This window comes from Dama dama, chromosome 12, assembly GCF_033118175.1.
Source record: "Dama dama isolate Ldn47 chromosome 12, ASM3311817v1, whole genome shotgun sequence".
NCBI classification, from domain to species: Eukaryota; Metazoa; Chordata; class Mammalia; order Artiodactyla; family Cervidae; genus Dama; species Dama dama.
In genome coordinates, this window is record NC_083692.1 from 87,800,659 (window position 1) to 87,823,233 (window position 22,575).

At 53.6% G+C, this 22,575-nt stretch overlaps 1 protein-coding gene across 1 annotated transcript in view; it reads right to left on the reverse strand.

The window, feature by feature from the left end:
- SMAD6 (SMAD family member 6) overlaps positions 1 to 22,575 on the reverse strand; it is a 149,133-nt gene that overhangs the window by 58,258 nt on the left and 68,300 nt on the right. Inside the window, exons 2-5 of the mRNA XM_061158004.1 lie at positions 19,700 to 19,898; positions 16,428 to 17,766; positions 8,585 to 8,641; positions 4,811 to 4,888 (exon numbers count right to left, since the gene is read on the reverse strand). Of these exons, the coding sequence (XP_061013987.1) occupies positions 4,811 to 4,888; positions 8,585 to 8,641; positions 16,428 to 17,247 (955 nt within the window). The 5' untranslated portion in view covers positions 17,248 to 17,766; positions 19,700 to 19,898. The remainder of the gene's footprint in view (positions 1 to 4,810; positions 4,889 to 8,584; positions 8,642 to 16,427; positions 17,767 to 19,699; positions 19,899 to 22,575) is intronic.

A 22,575-nucleotide genomic window follows, 5' to 3' on the forward strand; every position in this document is an offset into this window, starting at 1 on the left:
GGGTCTGTGCTGGACCAGGGCCTCTGAGGCGAGCATGCTGAGCCCAGAAAGAGCAGCAGGGCATGATGCTGCATTAACTCACTCCCCTCCTGACTTCTGCAGGCACTGACACGTATCACATAGCACCGACCCCAACGGGGAACCTCCTCAAGGACCAGCGACAGGAAAGGAGGCGGGTGGGCGGGCAGCAGGGACCCGTCTAAGTGGTGACCTGGCTCCACCTGCTATATGCTTGCTGCGTGGCCCTCAGCCGCTCTCCTGACCTTTCTGAGCCTTTGTTTCCAGAACAGGCAGCCTCTGTTCTGCCAATCTGCAGAATGCACAAATCCTAGAGAATGATCTGGGCCCTTGAGGTGCTTACAGTCTGACTGGTGGAGGAAAGACATCCATCTTTATAGGATGAGTCTTCTTTGGCCATCCACTGAGCCCTCTCTGGGCCTTCTCCTCCTCTGGCAGGGCCTCCCTCCCTGAGCCTGTCCTCCAGGGTGACAGCCACCCAGAGCCCCAACCCACAGCTAAACCTCCAGCCCTCCACACTGTCCTACATGGCTCTCTCCCTTCCCGGGCCTTCTCTTCAAAACGAGAGGCTCTTCCTCACGGGTGCACTCTAAAGAAACCAGCAAGCCCCATGGAACAAGACACTGGTACCCAGAGTCAGGTACCAGACAGAGGACCGCCTGGTGCCCGTGAGGCAGCTCACATCATGACTCATGCTTCACAGAGCACCTGAACAGTTATCCAATAGGCCCTAGAATGCGATATTCTATTCTAGAGGGGAGTCACTGGTTCCTGCAGAACCAGTGCTCCACACCCCAGCCCCCAAGCACTGGAGTCAGGCAGGCCTGACTTCTAAAGCAGCGCATCACCTCAAATCTTGGTCTACGCCCAGAGCTCACTCAGCACCCAACACTGAGTCTGGCCTGGCTGCCCCTCCTCACCCAGGGCAAAAAGCTCCTATGTCTTGCTTATTCTATTCTTCTAACCTAGAGCCCAAAGAACCCAGCCCTCAGAATGGTCATTCCCGTGCGGCCCTTCATCCTACAATTTCTTTGAATTATCGCATATCTTGCCTGTAAGTTGCCAAAAAGAGTTGCCTACCAGCCACTCACACTTTAGTATGAATTTAACTAGAGTTACTCTTGCTTTCCTCCCCAAACTAAATCAAAATTAAGGGAATGGGAGAGGGGTGGCGATGTTGTAGAAAAGAGGATGACCTGAGGGGGCTTAGGCAGTAAGCGCAGCAGTCAGGCAAGGAAACCGGAGTGTCAAGGACCTGAAGCCACACAAGAAGGGACTTCTAGGCTTTCGGTTTCCCCTAAATCCCACTGAAGACTCCAGGTGTAAGGGTCCTGTACTCAGTGGTAGCTCCACGTTCTGGCCCCTGACTGGGTGATCTTGGTGAAGTCACCTGCCCCCCTGAGCTTCAGTTGCTGATGGTGTGGATCACGTATCAATATCGGGAGGTAACGTGCAGATCAGACGAGAGAGTGTCAAGCATTCAACAAAAGGCTGAACCAAGACAGACGTGTGTCCTGCTGCCCCCATGACACCCATCAATGTGTCCTCAACTGCCCCAGCTATGACTGAGCCTCAAAACCCCCACCCTGTTCCCCCTAATGCGGCCTCAGCAACAGGACAGGAAAGTGAAGCAGAGAGACCTTGGAGCTGGATAAAAATAGCCAGCCTCAGGCCGGGTGCTGGCATTGTCATTGTGCAAACAAGGGCGGTCTCCGGCCTGGGCTGCAGACACCCTGCTCCGGCAACACTGGTCCCAGGATGCTGAGAGAGGCCAGGCTCTCAGGGACAGTGGCGCCCCCAGGATGCAGGGAGACAGAGGGGACTGGGGCGGTGGCTGAGCTGGTCTCTGGGTAGTTGGCAAGGTTCACCCGGTAGGGAGGTGCCTCTTGCCAGGTCCCAGCCCTGTCCCTGGTGCTTCAATCAGGACAGGCTGACCCCAGGTGGCTCACTCCACCTGGCCAGGTGTGGCTGGGGGAAGAGGATGGGGATCGCTGCCGTGGGAAGCTGGGTGGGCCCTACACGATGGGTGAGCTGGGCAGTCACACTGCTCAGGCTCCCACCCCAGGCCTGCCACCTCCAGTTTGGGAGTTTGGGGCCGTGGCCTGGCAATGAGCCTCAGTGTCCTCACTTGTGGAACAGGGGGACTCACATCTGTGTCACTGGGTTGTGGTAATGAGTCAACGAGATGGAGAACAACCTGCAGTTAGCAAAGTGCTAACTGTGAACGTCAAACGTTAAATAAATAAAGGTCAGCACCAGCATCCTTACCATCTGTCCGTGAGTGTCACGCGCCTGGCCCAACGCATTGTACCCACTTGGAGCCCTCACCTTTCTCACCTCACCTCCCGCCCTGCCCTGGCGCACCATCCATCTTTATAGGATGAGTCTTCTTTTGCCATCCACTGAGCCCTCTCTGGGCCTGCTCCTCCGGCAGGGCCTCCCTCCCTGAGCCTATCCTCCAGGGTGACAGCCACCCACAGCCCCAACTCTGCGCGCTCCCAGCATGCAGGGCCAGTGCCAACCCCATTGGTCCTGGGGTCCTGAGGGCATGAGTAAGCTGGAAAAGATGAACCCAAGCGGGAGGAGATCTGTGCCATCCCTGAAGCGGGCTTGGATGATTGCACTGGAGGGGATGCTCTACTTGCCTACTGAGACCACCCACAACTCAAACCAATCAGCCCCCAACAGGAAATCCCAAACATCCTCCCCAGTTCCTTCAGCCCCTAAGAATCCCAAGGCGCTGGGTGCCAGATTTGCTCATGAGAGCCACGTGATCCTCATCCACGGTAAAGAGCAGCAGTGCTATCCCACCAGTCAGAACCAGTCAGAAAGCTCTGGGATAACTGGGTGGGAATCCCAAACACGGGCCCACTGGGCCCCAAGGCAGCCGGATCTAAGGCCTCAGGGTCTCCAGAGACCTCCCAGCCTCTAGAGGGTGCTCCCTCCTGGGAACCGGATAAAGGAGGGGCCTCCAGCAGGTTCTCTGGGCTCCACTCCTTATAGCCAGAGCCGCACACCAGGCCAGCTCTGGGATGACAGCAATAAGAGAAATAACATCCGCGAACATACCATGAACCCATAAGGCACCTCCACGCACAGCAGTTTCCACCATTAACAAGGGGAAGGGATGCTGAAAAACTATCCATCCGACCAGGCAACTGACGCCAGTGCGATCCATCCAAATTAAATACACTCTGATGGCTGGCACGGACGTGGAATCATGCATTCAGGAATACTTTTAAGCCTCTTGCTTCAAAATATATGTGGCTTCCATCCACATAGGCACAGAGGAAAAAGAAGGGATTAAAACAACAACTTCTTGTGCTGCTCTAGTTAGGTTTTTCAGGGCAAGACATTTTAAGAAGTAGGGTCAAAAGGCAGGGATGAAAAAAAGTGGCCCAGTCAGAGGGGCCACCAGAGGCCGGAAGGCAAGTGGGCCCCAGAAGATCCGGACCGCAGAACCAGCTGTGACATGAGTCCCACTGTGCCCATGGGCAAGTCACTTCCTGCTCTGGCTTCTGGTTTCCCTGTCTTCCAAAGAGACACACTCTTGTGCTCTCCCACGGATGTGACAGAACATGGAATGGATGGGGAAGGGATCTGGGCATAGGAACTGAGCAGGCAGCCCTGAGCAGCGAACATCAAGACACCCTTAAGTCAAGGAGAGAGTACATGAGAAATGACAGAAGTCCGTGTGAAATATGTTCATTGGAGGTACGTCCAGTCTTTACAGAGAAGTGGGGGGCAAAGCCGTGGTCAGGAGCACAGAGGCATGGTGGCAGATGGCAGGTGCCCAGGCTCCTATGTGACCTGGGCAAGTCACTCTCCTACTGTTGTGAGCTGAAGATCATAAAGGGCCTGAGTACAGGATGTGGCCCAAAGTAAACACTCAATAAATAGCTACAATGACTGTTGTTGCCATTATGACATGGGGGTGGGGTCAGATGCAGACAGAGGCCTTCTTGCAGAGATCCAGCCATGCCCGCTCTGGAAGCATCTCCAGCCCAATGGGCTGTCACTCAATGCAGCAGAGCCAGGCCATGAGTCCCAGCTGTCCTCACAGTGCCCCCTACACAGCCTGCTCCCAGAGGGCCCCACAGACCTCGACACTTGAGTCCCTCCTGGTCCTCGAAACCCCCGGATCACCACCAACCTGTCATTTCTCAAGAAAAGCTTGATCTACGCCTTCCCCAGAATGGGAAAGACCCTACGGCCAACACTTAAATGCTGGGGGTGGGAGAAGGCTCTACACCAGAGTTCTCTCTGCTTCCTAGCCCAGCATCCACTGCTGAGAGAGAGGCATGGAAACCACAACCTTTGGAAAACTCCTCACTGGTCAGACTTCATGAATGTTCTACCCATTCCATTTCCCCCCTCTTCTGACCCTTCACATCAATCCTCCCCCAGGGGCGGGGATAAGAGAAACCTATAAAGACAATGAAAACAAACACATCCCTTTTGCTGCCTCTCGGCAGCTGGGGGAAAGGATCCCTTCAAAATTGGGATGGAGAGCTGGGCTGGGTTCTTATCATTTCCACAAGAAACAACTGGTTAAAGCGTGGATTGCCAGGCGCTGGACAGGTTCTCACCCGTAGGCCCCATTCATACAGACTGTTCTTCACCCCAAGAAAACCAGTGATGAAGACACTGACAGTCTTCTCCTCGAGGGCTAGGAGGCCCAGGGAAAAGAAGAGGAGGATGCACAACAAGACCTCCATCAGGCCCCCGCCACCGGACCCCCTCCTGTAAATTCAACACAACAGCAACATGCAAGGAATAAAGAAATGCCAACCTGAGAATTCACCCGGAGCTGTGATGAGGGAGTTGGTGGCCTCTGTTTCAGTGTAAGACAATGTGGAATCAGATAGATCTGCAGGAGGGAAGAGAAAGAGAACTTAGTTGGCTGTGGGGTGCTCCTCGCTTATTTTTCAAGCATGCACGTGTGTGTGTGTGTGTGTGTGTGTGCGTGCACATGTGGGCATGCGGGTGCTTGCAAAGGGCAGCCTGTGCCTCACAACTTTCTGCTGCCACTCCCCGTCCCACGATCGCACGAGACCAGGCCAGCCAACCCTGGAACTCTTCTGGAAAATGCTGACTGCTGCAGCCCTGGCACCTGAAAAAGTTTCAATTGCTCTGACCACAGAAATAACCCAAGTTCAGGGGACCGAGCAAGTAGTAACTTGGAGCCTCCTTGGGTAAGGTTAAATTAAGCCCCTAAACAATTCATAGCTGCTGTACTTAATTACAACCATTAAAATTCTTGAAGCTGTTCCTTCTTGCTTGCTTCCTTCCTTCCTTCCTTCCTTCCTTCCTCCCGCTGGAGCTGGGGAAACTCTGTTTTAACAAGTTACCAGCCATCCTCACTCTGTCCCGCTTACACCCCTCTAATTAAGGGCTCAAGCGTTTGCTCCCAGATTAACTGTTTTCTCTCTCCCCTCCCCCACTCTCTCACATCCAAACCTGCTCCCAGAGGAACTTTCAACGTCTGGACTGTTTTTTTCTTTTTTCAAGGCATTCATTTGTTGTTTAAGTAGTTTTAAGTACCTCATACGGCATGCACTATTTGTTTTCCCCTGTCTGCAGTGCAACTTAGATGGGAGATAGGAAATTCTTTTGCACATTTTCACTGAGCTGCAAGTGGGACAAGCCAGTGCCTTTCGGGACAGGCTGACTTGGAAGTTTTTCCTGGGCCTGTGCCTCTGCCACTAGCAACGGGGTGTTGTCCCCATTAAGGGACAGGTCTGTCCAGGAGTCAGAAGGCATGTTCTTCCTGGAAGGCCTGTAGCATCTTTCATCTGCTCACCCTCCACAGTGCGGCTCAGCTGGTCCCACTGGCTCAGCAGAACCACTCCAAGCTGGGGAAACCCTGAGACAAAAACCGTTAGCCTAGGCCCTCGCGAGCTAGAATTCCATTCGATCCTGTAGGAATTTTTTTCCTTTTACCACATGGCTTGGGGAGCGGGAAGATGAAACATTAACCAATTTGGCCTTTCTCTATTTTTTTTTCCTTTTTCTTTTCCCACTTGCCAGATGCTGACTGGGTGTTCTGGGTTTTATTTTGTTTTTTGGTTTCATGTGATCACAGCGGCTTAGAAGTGAACTGACTTTTTGTTTATGAAAAACTAACAATGCAAGGAAAAGAAAATAATACAAAAAACAACTCAGACTATTAACCAGAGCCTGAAAAAGTTATCTGCTGGTCAAACAGGTTTGGAGAAAAATAGGGACAGATGGAAAATCTCTTTTAAAAAAAGATAATAACCTTAATGCCTAAGTAGGAACCTCATAAAAGAATTTTGCTTTTCATACCTAATCTTCCCAAAGTGTTCAGGCCCCAAGCCTTGGTGCCACTTCTTGTCTGAAGCAGTAACATCCCGGGCTGAACCCTGTTTCTTAGTGAAGTGAAGCGCTGTGAAGCCAACATAGCCAGCTTTGTGAACTTTCCAGGGGTTGGGTGATAGGTGTTTTCCATCCCTTGCAGCTACAAGTTCCTGCCATGCACTCTCCAACCCCTCGCATCTGGTGCTTCTAGTGAGGCCCTCCGAGGAAAAGAACACTCCCCACCTCGGTCACTGCTCAAGTCCCAGGGAGGAACCCCATTTGGAAGCTGGAGCCCAGGGTTTGAGTCCCACCTCCCCTCTTAGTAAAATCAGGGGTCACCAGCTTTGCCTGCCAGGGGCCCAAGGTGAGTCTTTTCAGCTTTGTGAGCCATACAGGCTCCACTGAAACCCTCCACCTCTGCTGTGGTCCTGCGGCAGCGGCCACAGACAACACAACCGGCTTCCAGCAGAACACTGTTATGGATGCTGAAATGTGAATTTCATATAGCTTTCACATGTCACAAGAGTCTTCTGCTTTGGGTGGGTTTTTTTTTTTTTTTTTGTATTTTTTTTTAAACTATTTTAAAAAGTAAAAACCATTCTCAGCTCATGAGCCACACACAAAAACAAACGGTGGGCTGTCATCTTCTGACTCCTGAGCACCAGCAAACGCCACTTCCTCTTTCTCCATCTCAGTGGTCCCATTTGTAAAATAACAGGGACACCTGTTCATCTTCAAATGGTCACTCTACCTCGCTGGACGGGGTCCTGATTTTTTGTGGCTTTATCACCAGCTGACCCACGGTTCCTCAGGGCAATGATCCTCGACACTCAAACTCAGGAAATTTGTGGGTTTTGGTTTTTGTTTTCACCCATCTTTTGAATTAGGGATCTTCTAAGCAACTAGTACAATTATGTTAACTCAGAAAATGCTGAGATAGGCCTGGGAGGGGAGGGTGGGGTACCGCTGAGCTGAACAGGGGCTACTGTGGGTTTCTGTCTCAGCCCCACAGCTTATCAGCTGGGCAGCCTTCCCTGCCCCTCAGCCGGATTACCTATTTGTCAAGTGACAGGGTACCCCCAGATGACCTTTCCAGTTCCTCAGAGAACTAAATCAAGCTCCTCCATCCAGGAGATGACCATAGTTCAGGAAAAGCAATGAGGAAGTTGCCACGATTAAGGCACTGAGTCACACACCATCATGGGACAGCCTCCGTCGTCCTAGACGGAGGAGGACGAACTCCCAAAGGGAACCAGTGGGCACTCCTGTCTCCAAGGGAGGGGGTGGGGGGGCTTGGAAGGAAAACTGGACTGGATGCCTCCAAGTTTATGACACTCAGAAGTGACCTCCCAGATGGTGCTGACACACGCTACCGGGAAGAGGCCTTTACCAAAAACAAAACAAAACCCACTTTTTGTGGTCACTGGTGGAATGTGTTAGCATCACTGCCACGCCATCTGACTTTTAAAGCTCAGGTCCCATGGGAGCTGCCTGGGTCACCAAGTTGCTCTCCCAGTGCTCCTAAGGCCATACTCACTCACCCCACCACAGGGATTCTCCACTGGAGGAACCAGGAGGGCCGGAAAACAAGCCATCTCTACTTTTAAAACCACATGCATCTTCCCCAGCATCCGGGCTAAGCATTCAGCCCCAAGGCTTTACAGAAAACACATCCCACCTCTGAATGGGACCTGCCAACATGACATTACCACTGAGGGTGCCCTTCTGCTTGCGTGTACCAAGACACTTGCTTTCTAAACTTTTCAACTGTTCTTTCTGCCCAGGTGAATTTCTTGATAAAGAAATAAGGTGGGGGGTGGGGGTGGGGAACGACACATACAGCTCCTCTCAACAGTGACTTCATGCTCAGCCTATCTGTCACGGTGCTAATTAATACACGTCAGAGGAGAACCACCTAAGGCTGGAGGGAAGGAGAGAAACAGAGACAGAAACCCTAACCCACCTCCAATGAGATGCTGAAGTCAAAACCCATTCATCTCCCACAGGCTCATGTTTAAAGGTCACAGAGAGGTTAATGATGAGAGAGGAATTTCTAGATGTAAATAGCCCGCTGCAGAGGCTGGGTCGGCTCTGGCCCAACTGGGAGTGTGTTTGTAAGACTTCACCCACCCCATTTCAAACGCACCCAGGCTGGGGATCCCTTCCTCCCCTTGCTCCCTTGGCGGGACCCTGGGGGAGCCTGGGATGGACACACCCCCCCAAGGGTCGGAAGGGGGACACTTACCCAGTGGCTTGTACTCGTCACGAGGAGACAGCCGAGAGTAGGGGGGTGGCGGTGATTCTGGAAGACAGGAGTCAATGTGTCACTGCTGGGATGAGAAAGTTCACACAGAGGGGTTCCACATGTTTTTGATGACTGATTTCCTCAAATAATAAACCCAGCTCCCAGGAAACCAGCACCTCTGTTGCCCAAATCCCCGGGAACAGCATAGGGAAAGCCACAATCTAAGGCCACAAACCTGGGCTCAATCCCCGCTCTATCAGCTTTGGCTGTGTGACCGCCAGCAAGCTACCTTACCTCTCTGAGCCTGTTTCCTCAGCTCTAAAATGGGGAAAATAATCAGAGAGACTTCCTAGGTCTGCCAGGAGGACAAAAGCAAATAAAGTAGGTAAAATGCTCAAGACAGTTCTTGGAACTGCAGAAAAATATCTAGACAAGCAGCAGCCATTATCATTATAATGAGAGAAATACGGGTACAGGTAAAGTCAGAGCTAGCATGCTCAGTTAAATTTGAATTTTGGATACACATGGCATTCACTTTTAGTATAAGTATGCCCCTTGCAATATATCTGGGACATACTTATGCTAAAATATTACGTGTTGTTTACCTGAAATTCAAATTTAAGTGGGCATTCTGTATTTTTCTTTGCTAAGTGTGGTAACTCTAGCCAAAACTAGAGTGAGTGCAGAGGCCCACAGAGACACAGAAGCTCACTTCCAAACAAGCTACATTAGAGCAAACATCCTGCAGGGCGAGACGGGCATGACTGGTTAGAACCCAAAAAGCCAAACCCAGCTCCCCAGATGGGAGACCTTACACCAGTCACCGCTAGTTCTTGGCCCCAGTCTCCCCCTCGGTAGAGAAGGGGCAGAACACAACCCCCATGGCTGCCCACCTCAAACCCTGTGTGATTCCTTATTGTCTATGGCATTTTTCTTTGGGTTTCCTTTCATTTGCCTAAAATACTTGTCCTTAAAAACATATACTTTGTCTTCAGAAGAATTCCTTAGCCTCTTGCTTTCTGGGAAGTAACAATTTGCTAAACTAAGTAACAATTTGCATGAATGAAATGACCCTTCATTTTCTGTAAATGAAACTAAACACCATCAAATCGCAAACTAAAACAAGCTCTCAGTGGTAGTAAAGCAGTAATAACTATTATTAGGCAGGTATCAGGAATGACACAAGGGGTAATAAGTGTTTTTCGCAATTATAATAAGGCACAATTAGTTGTAGGAGCAGGCAGCTTCACCTCTTCCCCAACCCGGCTTTTCCAGCTAGAAATGACTTCAACAAAGTCTAGAAACAGGGAATCTTTTGTGGACTGGACTGGGGAGAAGGAAAATGAATCATGGATCAGCCACTGGGAGCGAAGCAAACATTTGCTGAATGCCTACCCTGTCTCTCTCTCTGGGCTGGGACCGTTCCATTTCATTCACTGCATTTTATTCCTTTGGACCTTAGGTACAGAGTGGTTAATCATGCTCATTGGGTGCCTATTTTCATTTCATCCTTTCTCCAAAATAAAGAAGATGACCATTATCATTCCCATTTCACAGATGAGAAAACTGACTTGTCCAGTGCCCCCAGCCAATCATGATGGAGCTGGGATGGGAGCCCAGGCCTGCCTCTATTCTACAACCCAATGAGACAGGCAATCAAGAAGCACTCTGTTGGGACTTCCTTGGCGGTCCAGTGGTTAAAACTTCGCCTTCCAATGCAGGCGGGTGTAGGGTCAGTCCTTTGTTGGGGAGCTAAGATCCCACTGAGGTTTTTTGCCTCAGTGGCCAAAAAACCAAAACATAAAAGAGAAACAATAGTGTAACAAATTTATAAAAGATTTTAAATGGTCCACATTAAAAAAAAAAAAAAAAAGCAGCATTCCGTCTTCTACTCCTTCATCCCAGCTGGGTCTGGTTCATCCCACGCACAGAAAGCATTCAGTATACATATGTGGTCAAAGACAACAGTGATAAGGTTAATGGAAAAGCTGGAGGCATCAGACAAAGATATGGAGAAAGAGGACCTACGGGGCCAAAAGGGTCACCCAAGGGAGGCCTCAAACAAGACTCAAGGAGGGGAACTGCTTCCTTCAGTAGGAGCCCCCTTATCCACCAACCTTGGAAGAGCTAAAGACCAGATCAAATGAGGACTGGACTCTCAGGCAAAACACAGGAAGGGCTAGAGACCCATGGGGCAAGAGCACTGAAGCCAGTGCTCCACTGAACAGAGGAGAAGACTGAGGCCTGAATAGTAGAAGTGACTCCCTCAGAGTCTGACAGGGAGCTGGTGCAGAGGCAGAACCAGAGGCCAGGTTTCCTGACCCCCCAAGTCTCATGCCCTTCCCACAACTCCCCACTAACTTATCAGGAGGCCCCTGACTCCTGTGTCAGGGTTCCTCTTGCAAACACCCGATTGGCTGAAGCCCAGGCTACACGTGGTCAGGAAGTCTGGACATCTGCCCCCAGATCTGTCCCCAAAAGTGAAATCTGGCAGCAATGGGCTGTTTTGGCTGGAATCAAGCCACTGTAATCAACCCCAGCATCTCTTCCAGTGGCTGTAACCTGGAACCCGGAAAGGGGAAGAGGGGCTCAAGAAGATCCCCCTCACAGGAGCCACTTGGGCCTCGAATTACGAGACTCACCACTCACAGACACACCTGGGCGTGTCTAACACATGAGTGAGACAGAAAACAAGTCTACAGACCTGGGAATTGCAAAGCTTTCAGCAGGGACTTTACCAGCACCCCCAACCTCCTCCATTCTAGCAAAACCATCTGCAGGGAGACTGGAAGCACATCACTAACTTCCATCCTAGGCAAGTGAAAAAGAGACTCCACCCCCAGGGTACCGGGGTAGAACATCAGAGGTTCCCCCCCAACTCATCTTCTTCTTCTAACTGATGGGCCAAGCGGGGTGGAGGCAGGTAAAGGGCCCACTCAAGGCCACACAGGAAGGCCAATGTCATTCTACTTGAACTAAACAAAGGGCCAACACCAAGTTACTTAAAAAAAAAAAAACAAAACAAAACTGTTATCATTCACATACCCTAAGATCCACTCTTTTAAAATATACAATTCAGTGGTTCTTAGTATATTCAGAGTTGTGAGACCAACACCACCACCTAATTACAGAACATTTTCATCACCCCAAAAGGAACCCTGCCCCATTCACAGTCATTCATTCCTCCTAATCCCTAAACCTCAGGCAACCACAAATCTACTTTTTATTCTCATGGGTTTGCCTATTCTGGATGTTTCACACCAACGGCTTCCTGTAACATGAGGACTTTTGTATCTGGCTTCCTTCACTTAGCATACCGGTTTCCAGGCTCAACCATGCTGTCCTTCTCTCATACTTCATTCTTATTTATGGCTGAATACTATTCCACTGGATGGCTATACCACAATTTGTTTATCTATCTGTGAGCCAATGGACATTCGGTTATTTCCACTTTTTGGCTCTTAGGGAATAAATTCTGCTATGCACAAAACTGCTGCTATGCACAAAACTGCTGCTATACACAAACCTCTCACTGGCAACTCCAACACATCCACCCTCCCTGCAAGGATCTGGGAGGATGGAGCCCCAGGTCAAGAACTCAGGAGGGACAGAAGGTCCGAAGAGGAAGTGTAAAGTGCCTCCAGGCCCTCTGTCCACACACCCCTCTTAGAAGCTACCTTAGTACTTAGAAAACTTGTGCCGATTTCCAAATAATAACTTTTGTGCTCTAAACTTCAAGGGGAGCTCTCTTAGGGCTCTACAGGCCCCTTGGAAAGAAATGATCATGGGCAGGAGGGAGGGAGGGAGGGAGGAAGTGGGGGAGGGGAGAGAGAGAAAGAGATCAGAAACTCCAGCCTCTGCAGACAGCCAGCTTCAGACATTAACTTCAGGAATCTCTTCCAACTTCCTTCAGAAGTGAGAGCAGTCAGCCAGGGGCCGAGTGTATCAGAAGGCTAACGCTCAGCCCAGTTCAGGTCAGCTCAGCTCAGCCCAGACAAGCCTCTGGTTAGCCCCCAGGGGGTACTGAGCCTTTGGGATCTAGACCCTAACTGCAAAGCCAGAAGAGTTCACAGCCTCTCCCACTGCCTGGTAAGGTTTCAACTGGAGCCGTTACCTTCCACCCCATCTGTGCAGCCTAGCATCTTCTTAGGATGAAGATGTGCCTCCCTGGGCCTCCCAGTTTTCACCCTCCGGAGGAGTGGCCTCCCGGGTGCCTGTCCCCTCCACCCCCAGAACCTGAGGGATCAACCCCAAGCCCTGGGGTGGAAGATGCCGAAAAGAAGCTCTTGGCGCTTTAAGGCCGGCGGAGCCTAATTGCCCAGATTCCCCCGGCAGCCAGATAAACAGCGCGGCCGGCTGGCGCCAGCAAGAGGCAAACTGCACATTATCACCCCTTCCTCACCTCCAAGGAGGAGCTCCGAGGAGCAGGGCGGGCAGGCCGAGGGGCCGCCAGAGGGGCGGGGCGGGGGCCGGGAAGCCCAACTTGAAATTGATCTCATTTCAAAGGGATAATGCCAGGCCAAATAAAAGGAAAACTTTCTAGCCCATTCTAATTCCTATAGTCCTGGCCTGGGAACCCTGTGTTTTCCTAGGCGGCCTCCTCCAGTCGTTTAGAAGTTCTCTCCCTAGCTCTGTCTCTTTCCCTGGCGCAATTTGGATAATAGTAATTTACTGAATATAATTACAGAAAAAAAAAAGTGGTGAAGCAAAGAGCAGGAGATTTATTCCAAAGTTAATGGATACTTTCAGGAGAAAGGAGCTCTATAAACACAGGTTAGAACTGTGATTAAAGTATTTCTCCACATTTCCGTCCACATAGGCACCAAGCTCGGCGAACTGGCTTTTCCTGGGACAGAAAGATACACCAGAGGGAGGGAAGGCCAGGGCTTGCGTCCCACGGGAGCAGGAAGCCCAGGGCAGAGCTAGGTATGGGGGACCCCACTTTCCGAGACAAGCACGGCGGAGAGGGCAGGCCTGTGTAACCTGGAATCTGCCCCTTGGACCTTAGGGATGCTGTTCGCCCCTCACTTTACAGATGAAAAAGAGGCCCAAAGAAAACTGGCCCCAATGCCCCAAAGCAAGCTGAAGGAGGGAGCAGCGCTTGCTCGGAGCAGCAGGGAGCCACACTGCCCAGAAAGGGGCTGCCTGTCACTAGGGATCCCTCTGCTAGGGGGCCCTGGGGTGCGGGTGGGTGTCCCTCACTTGGCCTGCTGAGTATTCCAGCCTACTCTCTGTGCGTCTGCTGTGTGTGTGATCTGTCAGTCTGTCCGCCTGCCCCGGTGCCCAGCCCTCTCCCCCAGAGGCCTGGAAGGAGCAGTCTCCTTATCAGGACGCGCACGGCTGAGCTCCAGCTATGCACCCGCCCAGCTTAGGGAGTCAGGCTGGCGGCCAGGAGGCGGGGGTGGGGTGGGCAGCAAAGAGCATTGCACGCCCCCCTCAGACCCCCAGTTCTCAGTCCTGGTGGCCTAAGCCATCGGGCAGAGGATGAAGCGAAACGGTCAATCTGGCGCCTATAGGACACTCTTCTCAGACCACCAGTCCTCCCAAACGCCCCTGGGGTGGCTTGAATGGGGGGAAGGGGGGCGGGCGCAGCGCGCAGCTAGTGAAGAAGCCGGAGGACAGACATAGCCCCTGCAACAGCGCCTCCTTCTGGGACAAGGAGAGGAGTCAAGTGCCGGTGCTGAGTCTGGAATTCGATGTCGAGAATTTTCTAGAGCCAACCCCACTGGACCCACAGGGAGACAGAGAGGTGAGATTACTCCCCCTCCAAGGTCAAGCTGTCATACTGGCAGGACAGAGCCAAGACCAGGTCTATGGGTCAGAACCATTCCACTGCAGTTTGCCCTTTAACTTAAAACTGCTCAAGTTCACCAAATTCAAACCAAGACCCAAGCTGACTTATCCAAAAAGTGTGGGCAGGGTGGGTCCTGCCTGTCTCCAATTTTTTCATCCCATCTCTTCCCACCACGCACCTGAACTTGCCTGGCACCTTAACTCTCAGCAGGCCCCCTCCTCCTACCCTTCAATACTCATCTCCCTTTACCACCCATCCTGCAGGTTCCTAGAGGTGCCCCTGTTACAAACACACCCCAGACGTCCTGGCCTGGCCCTACCTCCCCCATCTCTGTCCCAGCTCTCCTCCAACCCCTACCCAAAGATTCTGTTTCTTGAGGGCATGGATCCTACTCATATTTCCACTCTCCCCACTACATCACCCAGCGTGGTCCCTGGCAGAGAGTAAGTGCTCAACAAATACCCCTTAGCAGACTGATGTGGTGAGAAAGAAAATGCCCAGCGGGGCCTTCTGAAAGAGCAGAGGGAACCCCACCAATTCTCTCCCACTAAAAAAAAGGGGGACCAGGAACAGGGCAACCACAATTAGGTCCTACTCCTCAGAGGCAGCGAGGAGTCAGAGAGGAAAAGTGGGAAAATCCACTTCCAGGGGAAGCTGTCAGAGAGGAACAAGGAACACAAAAGGCCCGCAGTGGGCCACACACAAGGGACGGCCCAAGCCCCTGAGAATCCGGCCTGGAATGACTGAACGGGGAGCGGGCAGTCAGATCAACGCTGCTTCTCCCCAGCCCCCTCCAGTGTTCTCTCTTCAGGAACCACCGCTGAAGCACCGGCCTTCCCCTCCAGCCACCACCCCAGACATAAACAAGACACCTGGGACATATCCATGCTTCTAGCCCCGCCCTTCCCTTCCACACTGGGAGTCAGGAGGCCTGTGTGATCTGACCCTCTTAAATGCCCTCAGGCTGGGTGTTGTCTCTCCCCAGAAGGGCCAGACTGGAAGAATTCAGGGCCTGCCCAGACCCAACACCCCTGCAAAACACCCCTCTCCCCTCCCCTAATCCCCGCCATGCCAGCTAAGATGCATACACCCAGAAGATGCTACAGGCTAAAATGTGTGATCCCTCTATAGGGGGATGGGGTGAGGATGCAGGAGTCTCCATCTGTCCTCACCTCTGCTCCAGCATCCAGAGCCTGCTCAGGTAAGCAGGACTGGGTAGATCACGTGTGCAGAAAATCCCAGGAAGAGAACAAAGAAGGGGAGCGGTTCTCTAAGGTACCTGCTTCCTTCCCTACCTACACACCTCCAGGACTCTTGATTCTCTAGAAAAGCTGGACACAGAATTGAGGATGATGACAGTAGGCCCTGGCATTTGACACTCAAGGGATGCTGGCAACAATCAGAACAAGACGGTGGTCTTCACTCTGAGAAAGGTTACCCTGCAAAAGCTTTGCTCCAAAGTATAGACAGGAACAAGTGGGACAATTTACGAACAACTTTGACCCCAGTCATGAACTGTCTACACCAGAATTTACAACTTGCATCTACTTGGATCCGACAAAGTATACCATACATACAGGCATATGCACACAAATGCCTCAGGCCACGGCTCGGACTAGGGGTAAATGAATTGGGGGCGGGGGGTGTCTTTGGCCTCTCCTAGACCTGCCCTTCTCTCCCACCGTCTACAAAGTTGGGGTCTACCTTAAGTCCCTGAAGCCGCACAGAGAAAAGTGAAACATGCACCTTTCTGAGTTTGTTCAGTCGCCAAGTCGTGTCCGACTCTTTGCGACCCCGTGGACGGCAGCGCGCCAGTCTGAGTTTGCTGAAGCCTTAAGATGAAGTTGCTATCTGATGTGTGCGCCCACATCCCCACTACCTGGTTTTCCTGCCAGGGTGAGGCGCCTCCACTGGGAACTCCCACGCTCCGGGGCACCCCGGGGTACACCCGCAGCTTCGCCCTCCCACCCGAGTGTCAAGGGGAGAGAGAAGGCCACAGAAGGTGGCTGGAGGGGAACAGCGAGGACCCGCCGGGCGCGGCGCGCTCACCTGGCCCGCAGAGCCGGCTGAAGTGGTAGGGGTTGCAGCACACGGTGGGGCCGTCGGCGGCGGCTGCAAAGCTGTGGCAGCCGCACAGGGGCTTGAGCTCCACGGCGTGCTGCAGGTCGGGCCAGCGGAAGAGGCGGCCGAGCAGCAGCTGCGGCGGCGCGGGCTGGCCGCCCAGGCGGAGGTCGGCGCGCGGCACCAGCACGCAGCCGCCCGGCACGCCGCCGCGGGACTCCACCGCCTCCAGCAGCGTGTCCAGCGAGCGCTCCTTGAGCCGCTTCAGCAGCGAGTACGTGACCGTCTTGAGTTCCTGCTCCAGCAGCAGCAGCCGCGAGCGGGCTTCGCGACTCCGCCCGCCGCCCTCTGGCTCCTGGGCCTCCCCGACCAGGGGTTCGCCGGCTTCTCGGGGCGCTCCAGCGGCGTCCCGCTCCGAGAAGAGACAGCAGGTCACCGTCTCGCAGTCACTTTCGGGCAGCCAGCCCTGGCCTCCCGGCTCCCCCACGTCCAGCGAGGAGCCCCCAGAGCCGGCCCCCGGCTCGGACATGGGCCTCGGGGGGCCCCCTGAGCGCCGGCGTCTCCCAGCGCCCTGGGCGCCTCGCTGTCCCACCGCGTCCCGGGGCCGCCGCAGGGCTACCGGGCGGACTTCGGGGCGGCCGCAGCCTCCGCCTTCTCGTGCCCGCGCGGCCGGCTCAGCTCGGCTGCCCACGCTCCCATCCTCGTCGCCGCCACCACCGCCGCCGCCGCCGCCGCCTTCCTCCCGGTCGGGGACCACACGACTTCGCCAAAGTCGCCGCACCAGCCCCGAGCGTTTGGACCTGAACATACGATATCCTTTGGCGCCGGGGGAGGGGGGGAGGCGGTCTCCGGTTACCGGGGGTCCGTTTCCTCAGCGAGGCGCCGGCTGCGCGGGCCGCAGCCCCACATGAAGCTCTGCCGCCGGGCGCCGTGCAAACCGCGCACAGCCTGTCGTCGAAGGGGCACCGCAGGGCTGCAACATGAGGGAGCTCGCCGGGGCTGGACGGCGGGGAACGCGCGCACGCCGATCCGCAGTCCGCGCCCGGCCCGCGGCTACATGGACCCCGGCGGCCGGGAGGCTCAGCAACTCCAGCCCCGGCGCTTTAGAGGGACTGCAGGCGGCGCGCCGCCAGAAAGACCCCGCATGGGCCGGCGAGCCTTCAAAAGTTGCGCGGCTGGTCCATGAGCACAAAGCGCTCGAGTTGAACTCCCCAAATGTGTCTGGAAAGCCCTGCGTTTAAAACCCAAGCGCTTCACTATATGGGTTTTTCCTGCAGGATCCGACAGGCAGGCTTGTTGATGATACCCTCGGCTTCCTTCTTACTCCCTGCAAAAAGAAAAAAAAAAAAAAAAAAGGAAAGAAAGAAAAAGAACCCTAAACAAAACCAAAATCCCTGGAATTGCATGCACGAAAGGCCAACTCTGTCTCAGGTCCCAGGCGCTAGATGCACTTGGAGCGAATTTCTCCTGAACGCGGTGTCAACACATGAGTGGAAACTGTAAAAATCCCAAAGAGCTGCTGGGAATCCTTAATTAAAATGCAATCCACCGAGGCAGAGGTCATAGCCCGCCCCACGCTGCACTCGGACGCCCAGGACGCTGCGGCTGCAGAGGTCGCCCCCCTCCCCCTCCACAAAAAGTGCCTCCCGGTGGCCCCGCGGTCCCGGCGAGGTCTGGCGAGGCAGCGCCCGGCGGCTCTTTCTCTCGGCTCGACTCCCTCGCTCGCTCCCCCACTCGGCTCTCTCTCTCTCTTTTTTGTTCTCCTCAAACGCACACTGAGGGCCCCCGGAGGAGCGCCGCGGAGTCATTGGCTGCCTCCCATCATATGCCAGTCTAGACACTTTGGCGGCTCCGCGGCGCTGATTGTTGCGCAAACAAGGTTTCAAGTTTCTTAACTCTTAAAGGAGAACACGTCCCATTGCAGGGCCCGAGGCTCCAAGGGGCCGGCTCCCGGGGCGGGCCGAGCCCCGGCCCCCGCCCCACGCTTGCCCCAGCACCACCCCCCTCCCCCGCCCAGGGCCTGACAGCGCCCACGGCCGGCTCTCTGGCTCGCGTGCGCCGCGGGCACGGATGCGAGCGCGCGCGCGCACACACACACACACGGTTACACAAACCACGGGCAGCCTGGCTGCGCGAGAGCTTGGTGGACCCACTGAGACTCGGACGCAAACGGGGCGCTTTGCCTCTCTTTGGCTTGTGCACAAACTTCAAACACACGTTGCACTTTAGAATCGGTACAAACCCCCATCCCAGGGAAGGCTAATAAAAATGGGTGTGCGTGTGTGCTTTCCTGGCTTACGTTTTTTGGCAGTAGGGGGCGGCTGATTTGTTGGGGTGGCGGGATCTAACGTGATAGCACGAGGTTTCCACACCCCCTGCTCAAAGTCGGGGGTAGTCCGCTGGGTCAGACGGGAGGCGTGGGATACCTCTCGCAGAGGGACTCTAGGCTTGCTCGAGGTAGGGAGTTACAGACGGTGGGGTGGAGGCGGGGAATGTCTTCTCTCGGGCTCCTCTCGGTCGCCAAGTCTTTCCCTCAGAGCTAGGCGGGCCGCCAGCCGTCCGGGCCCCCTCGAGGCTGGGTGACTCCTCCACCCCCTTTCCTTCCCAGTTTATTCTCTGCACCACAAAGAGGGATGTGGGTAGGGCTCGTGATTTCCCCAGCGACATTTCACCATGGAAATAGGGGTGGGTTGGGGGCCCAGATCCCTTCTGATCCCGGGCAAGCTGGTGGGGGCGCGGTGGCAGCAGCGGACCGCCTGGCGCGGGAAGGGTTAAGGCCGCTCTTGCCCCTGGAGCCGGCGCGGCGGGGTACCTCCTCGGGCGCGCTCTCTCGTCCGAGGGTGGCAAAAGTTCAAGCTTGTAAAGTCGGGATTGGCCCCGCGCGGAGGGAAAAAAGGCCTGGTCCCCCCTCCCTCTCCGGGCGCGGCGCCGATTGGCCGGGCCACGGGGCGGGCGCCGCCCTCTCCCGGGCGCGCGGCGGCACCGCCCCCGGCGTGGCGCCCCGCCCCTTTCCGGGCAAGAGCCCGGCCCCACACTGAATGAAATAAATTCCGCTACTCTCATTGGCCCGGGGCTGGGCGCCATTCCCCCGCGGGGGCGAAGGGGGCGCCGGCGCGCGGGTCTCACTCGGGGGTTCCCACGTGTGGGGCTGGCCTTGTGAGGCAGCAGCAATGCAAGTCCCCTGGGCCGCCCCGACTTAAGTGTGCGCTGGGGGAAGGGCAGTGTTTGCTGAATGGGCTCAAGCCTTTGCTGAGCTTTACCTGGACCAGGTACTGTTCACTCTGCGCCCTCTGGGAGAGGCGGTTACTCTGGCGAATGGAGGGCCGGACTTAGAAGCTTCCTCACCCGCATCCCCTTCTGCGTTAGCCAAAACAGAGTAGCTGTCTTGGCCTCCTTTTCTTGTTTGAAAAACGGAGATGATGATGCCTGTCCTGCGTTCTTCACGGGACCACGAAGACCCTATGAAATAAGTGCATGTAAAGTTACAGATCACAAGCAAACAGGGTGAATTTTCACAAGTGAACAAAACACCAGTGTAAGCAACACCGAGAGGACAACGGACCTTGAGGCCTCTTTTCAGTCACTTCTCGCCCCTGGGGAAATTAGTGCGTCTTAAAATAGGGGGAGAAATTTAAAGTGTTTCATCAGGGTATCCGGTGATTTGGCTGTGGATTACAATAATAGCTTGCACTCACTGTGGGCAAGACCATGTTTCAAGCGTTACAAAGATCTTAGTCATTCTCACAAAAGCCCCGATAGATACTATTACCTCCATTTCACAGGTGAGGAAACTGAGGAACAGGAATTAATCATTGAAATGAAGATAGTCTTCAAAGTGCTAAAATGCTAACACCACGGAGGCATCAACGGGTATGTGCACTCACCCTAACAGTAAGGAAGTGATGTGGGTCTGTGTTGCCAGAGCATATCCTTGAGGACACTGCTTTTCAAACTGTGGTCCATTGCACCTGCATTGTGGGGTAAGGCCCTAGACTCCATTTAACAGCATTTTGGGGGTAGGCATGGTTATTAACCATTAACTTATAGTTAAGGACACTGAGGCACAAAGACCTAAAGTAACTTGTACAAGCTTATATTTAGTGGCAGAGGCTGGATTTCAACCCAGCCCGTTTGGGGGAAGGGGTATATGTGAAGGGAAGCAAAAGGGAAAGGACAGCAAGCAGACAGATTACCCCTCAGGGCTTCCACAAATGCTCAACACCTACCCCTGGAGTCAACCATGTCTCCTTCCCCCTCCATTCCCCAATTCCTCCCTGAGGTACCAGGACATCCCTTTCTGAAGGGTTCCTGGGGGAGCACCCTGAGGGATGTCAGGTCTGTGTTTGGGGCCTCAGGCCAAGGAAAGACTGAAATAGTAACCTCTCTGGGGAGGTCTGCCTCCTTCCCTGAGCAGTAATTTGGACAGAGTTTGCCTTCTGCTCACCCAGAGATGAGGCATTCGGGGTGGGGTGCCTTTAGGTACCAGCTAGATGACACCTGAAGAGCACGGAAACCAGAGTGTGGTAGGCCTGAGTTCAGCACTGATCCTGCTTAACCTCCCTCGGCTCTATAAGCCTTGGGGTTCTCAACTGTAAGATGGAAATAGGAATCGTGCAACAGATGGTAACCAAAGCTCAATGACATGAGGTCCCAGAATCATCCCTCATTCCAGGAAGACCATGTCTCAATAGCAATAGTATCAGGAAGGGAAGGATGGTGACAGTCAGTCCCCTTGTCCTTGGATTTCCAGGGCCCATGCAGCCTGGCGCCTACCTGCGTTGTGACCACTAGAGGGTGCATGTGTAAGTGCCCAGAGGGCAGGGCCTCAGAGCTTCAGCCTTAGGTGGTGATTGTTCAGTTGCTAAGTCGTGTCCACCTCTGCGACCCCGTGGACTGTTTGCAGCACACCAGGCTCCTCTGTCCTCCAGTTGGCTCCAGAATTTGCTTAAATTCATGTCCATTGAGTTGGTGAAGCTATCTAACCATCTCATCCTCTGTCACCCCATTCTGCTTTTGCCTTCAAGCTTTCCCAGCATCAGGGTCTTTTTCAATGAGCCAGCTCTTCCCATCAGGTGGCCAAGAATTGGAGCTTCAGCATCAGTCCTTCCAGTGAATCTTCAGGGTTGATTTCCTTTAGGATTGACTGGTTTGATCTCCTTGCTCTCTCAAGAGTCTTCTCCAGCAGCCTAAGGATACCCTCCTAAACCGCCCCTCTGGAAAACAAGCTCAAATGTCCTGGGGGTACGGGAGAGGAGAAATGTAGGGTCCTGGCTGCTGCTCCTCAGGTTTCCACAGTCAGGTTCTCACAAAGTGACTCACAAAGAAGTAACTCTGACCCCTCAAATTCAAACCTGCTCCTTCCCTGTTGTTCTGATATTCCCCCAAAGAATCCTGTGTTTTCTCACAGTTAATAAACCCGTACAACCTGATGACAATTCTTCTCTGTCTCTGGAATGTAAGTGCCACATGGTTAGAGATGGGGAGACTGTCAGGCACAGGCCACCCACAGCCCTGCTGAGCGAGTCAGAAACAGGCCGTTTGATGCCCCTCTATCTGTACCATCGTAGCTTCCCTGGTGGCTGAGACGGTAAAGCATCTGCCTGCAATGTGGGAGACCCGGGTTCAATTGCTGGGTCGGGAAGATCCCCTGGAGAAGGAAATGGCAACCCACTCCAATCTCTTGCTTGGAAAATTCCATGGATGGAGGAGCCTGGTAGGCTACAGTCCATGGTGTCGCAAAGAGTCTGACACGACTGAGCGACTTCATTCTCACTCACTCTCACTCTGTCTGTACCATCAGAGAAGCTAATTTACACAAGACAGCACTTACCCCATTTCTTCTCCCCGGTCCTTAGCATAACACCTGTCACGTAGTGGGCATTTTATATCTGTGACATGCTTGGTTTAAAACGCCCTGCTTCACCAAGCTCCACGCTCATGATCATCTGGACCAAACACTTACATGCACTATCTCATCAAATCCCCCCAGATTTTGTTCCTGTTCTTACAAAATCATTTTTAAAGCAAACAGGTTAAGTAATTTGTCTTTGGTCACACAACCAACAAGTGACAGAGATGGAGCTTGAGTTGAGTGTTCTTAGTTCAGTTCAGTTCAATTGCTCAGTCGTGTCCGACT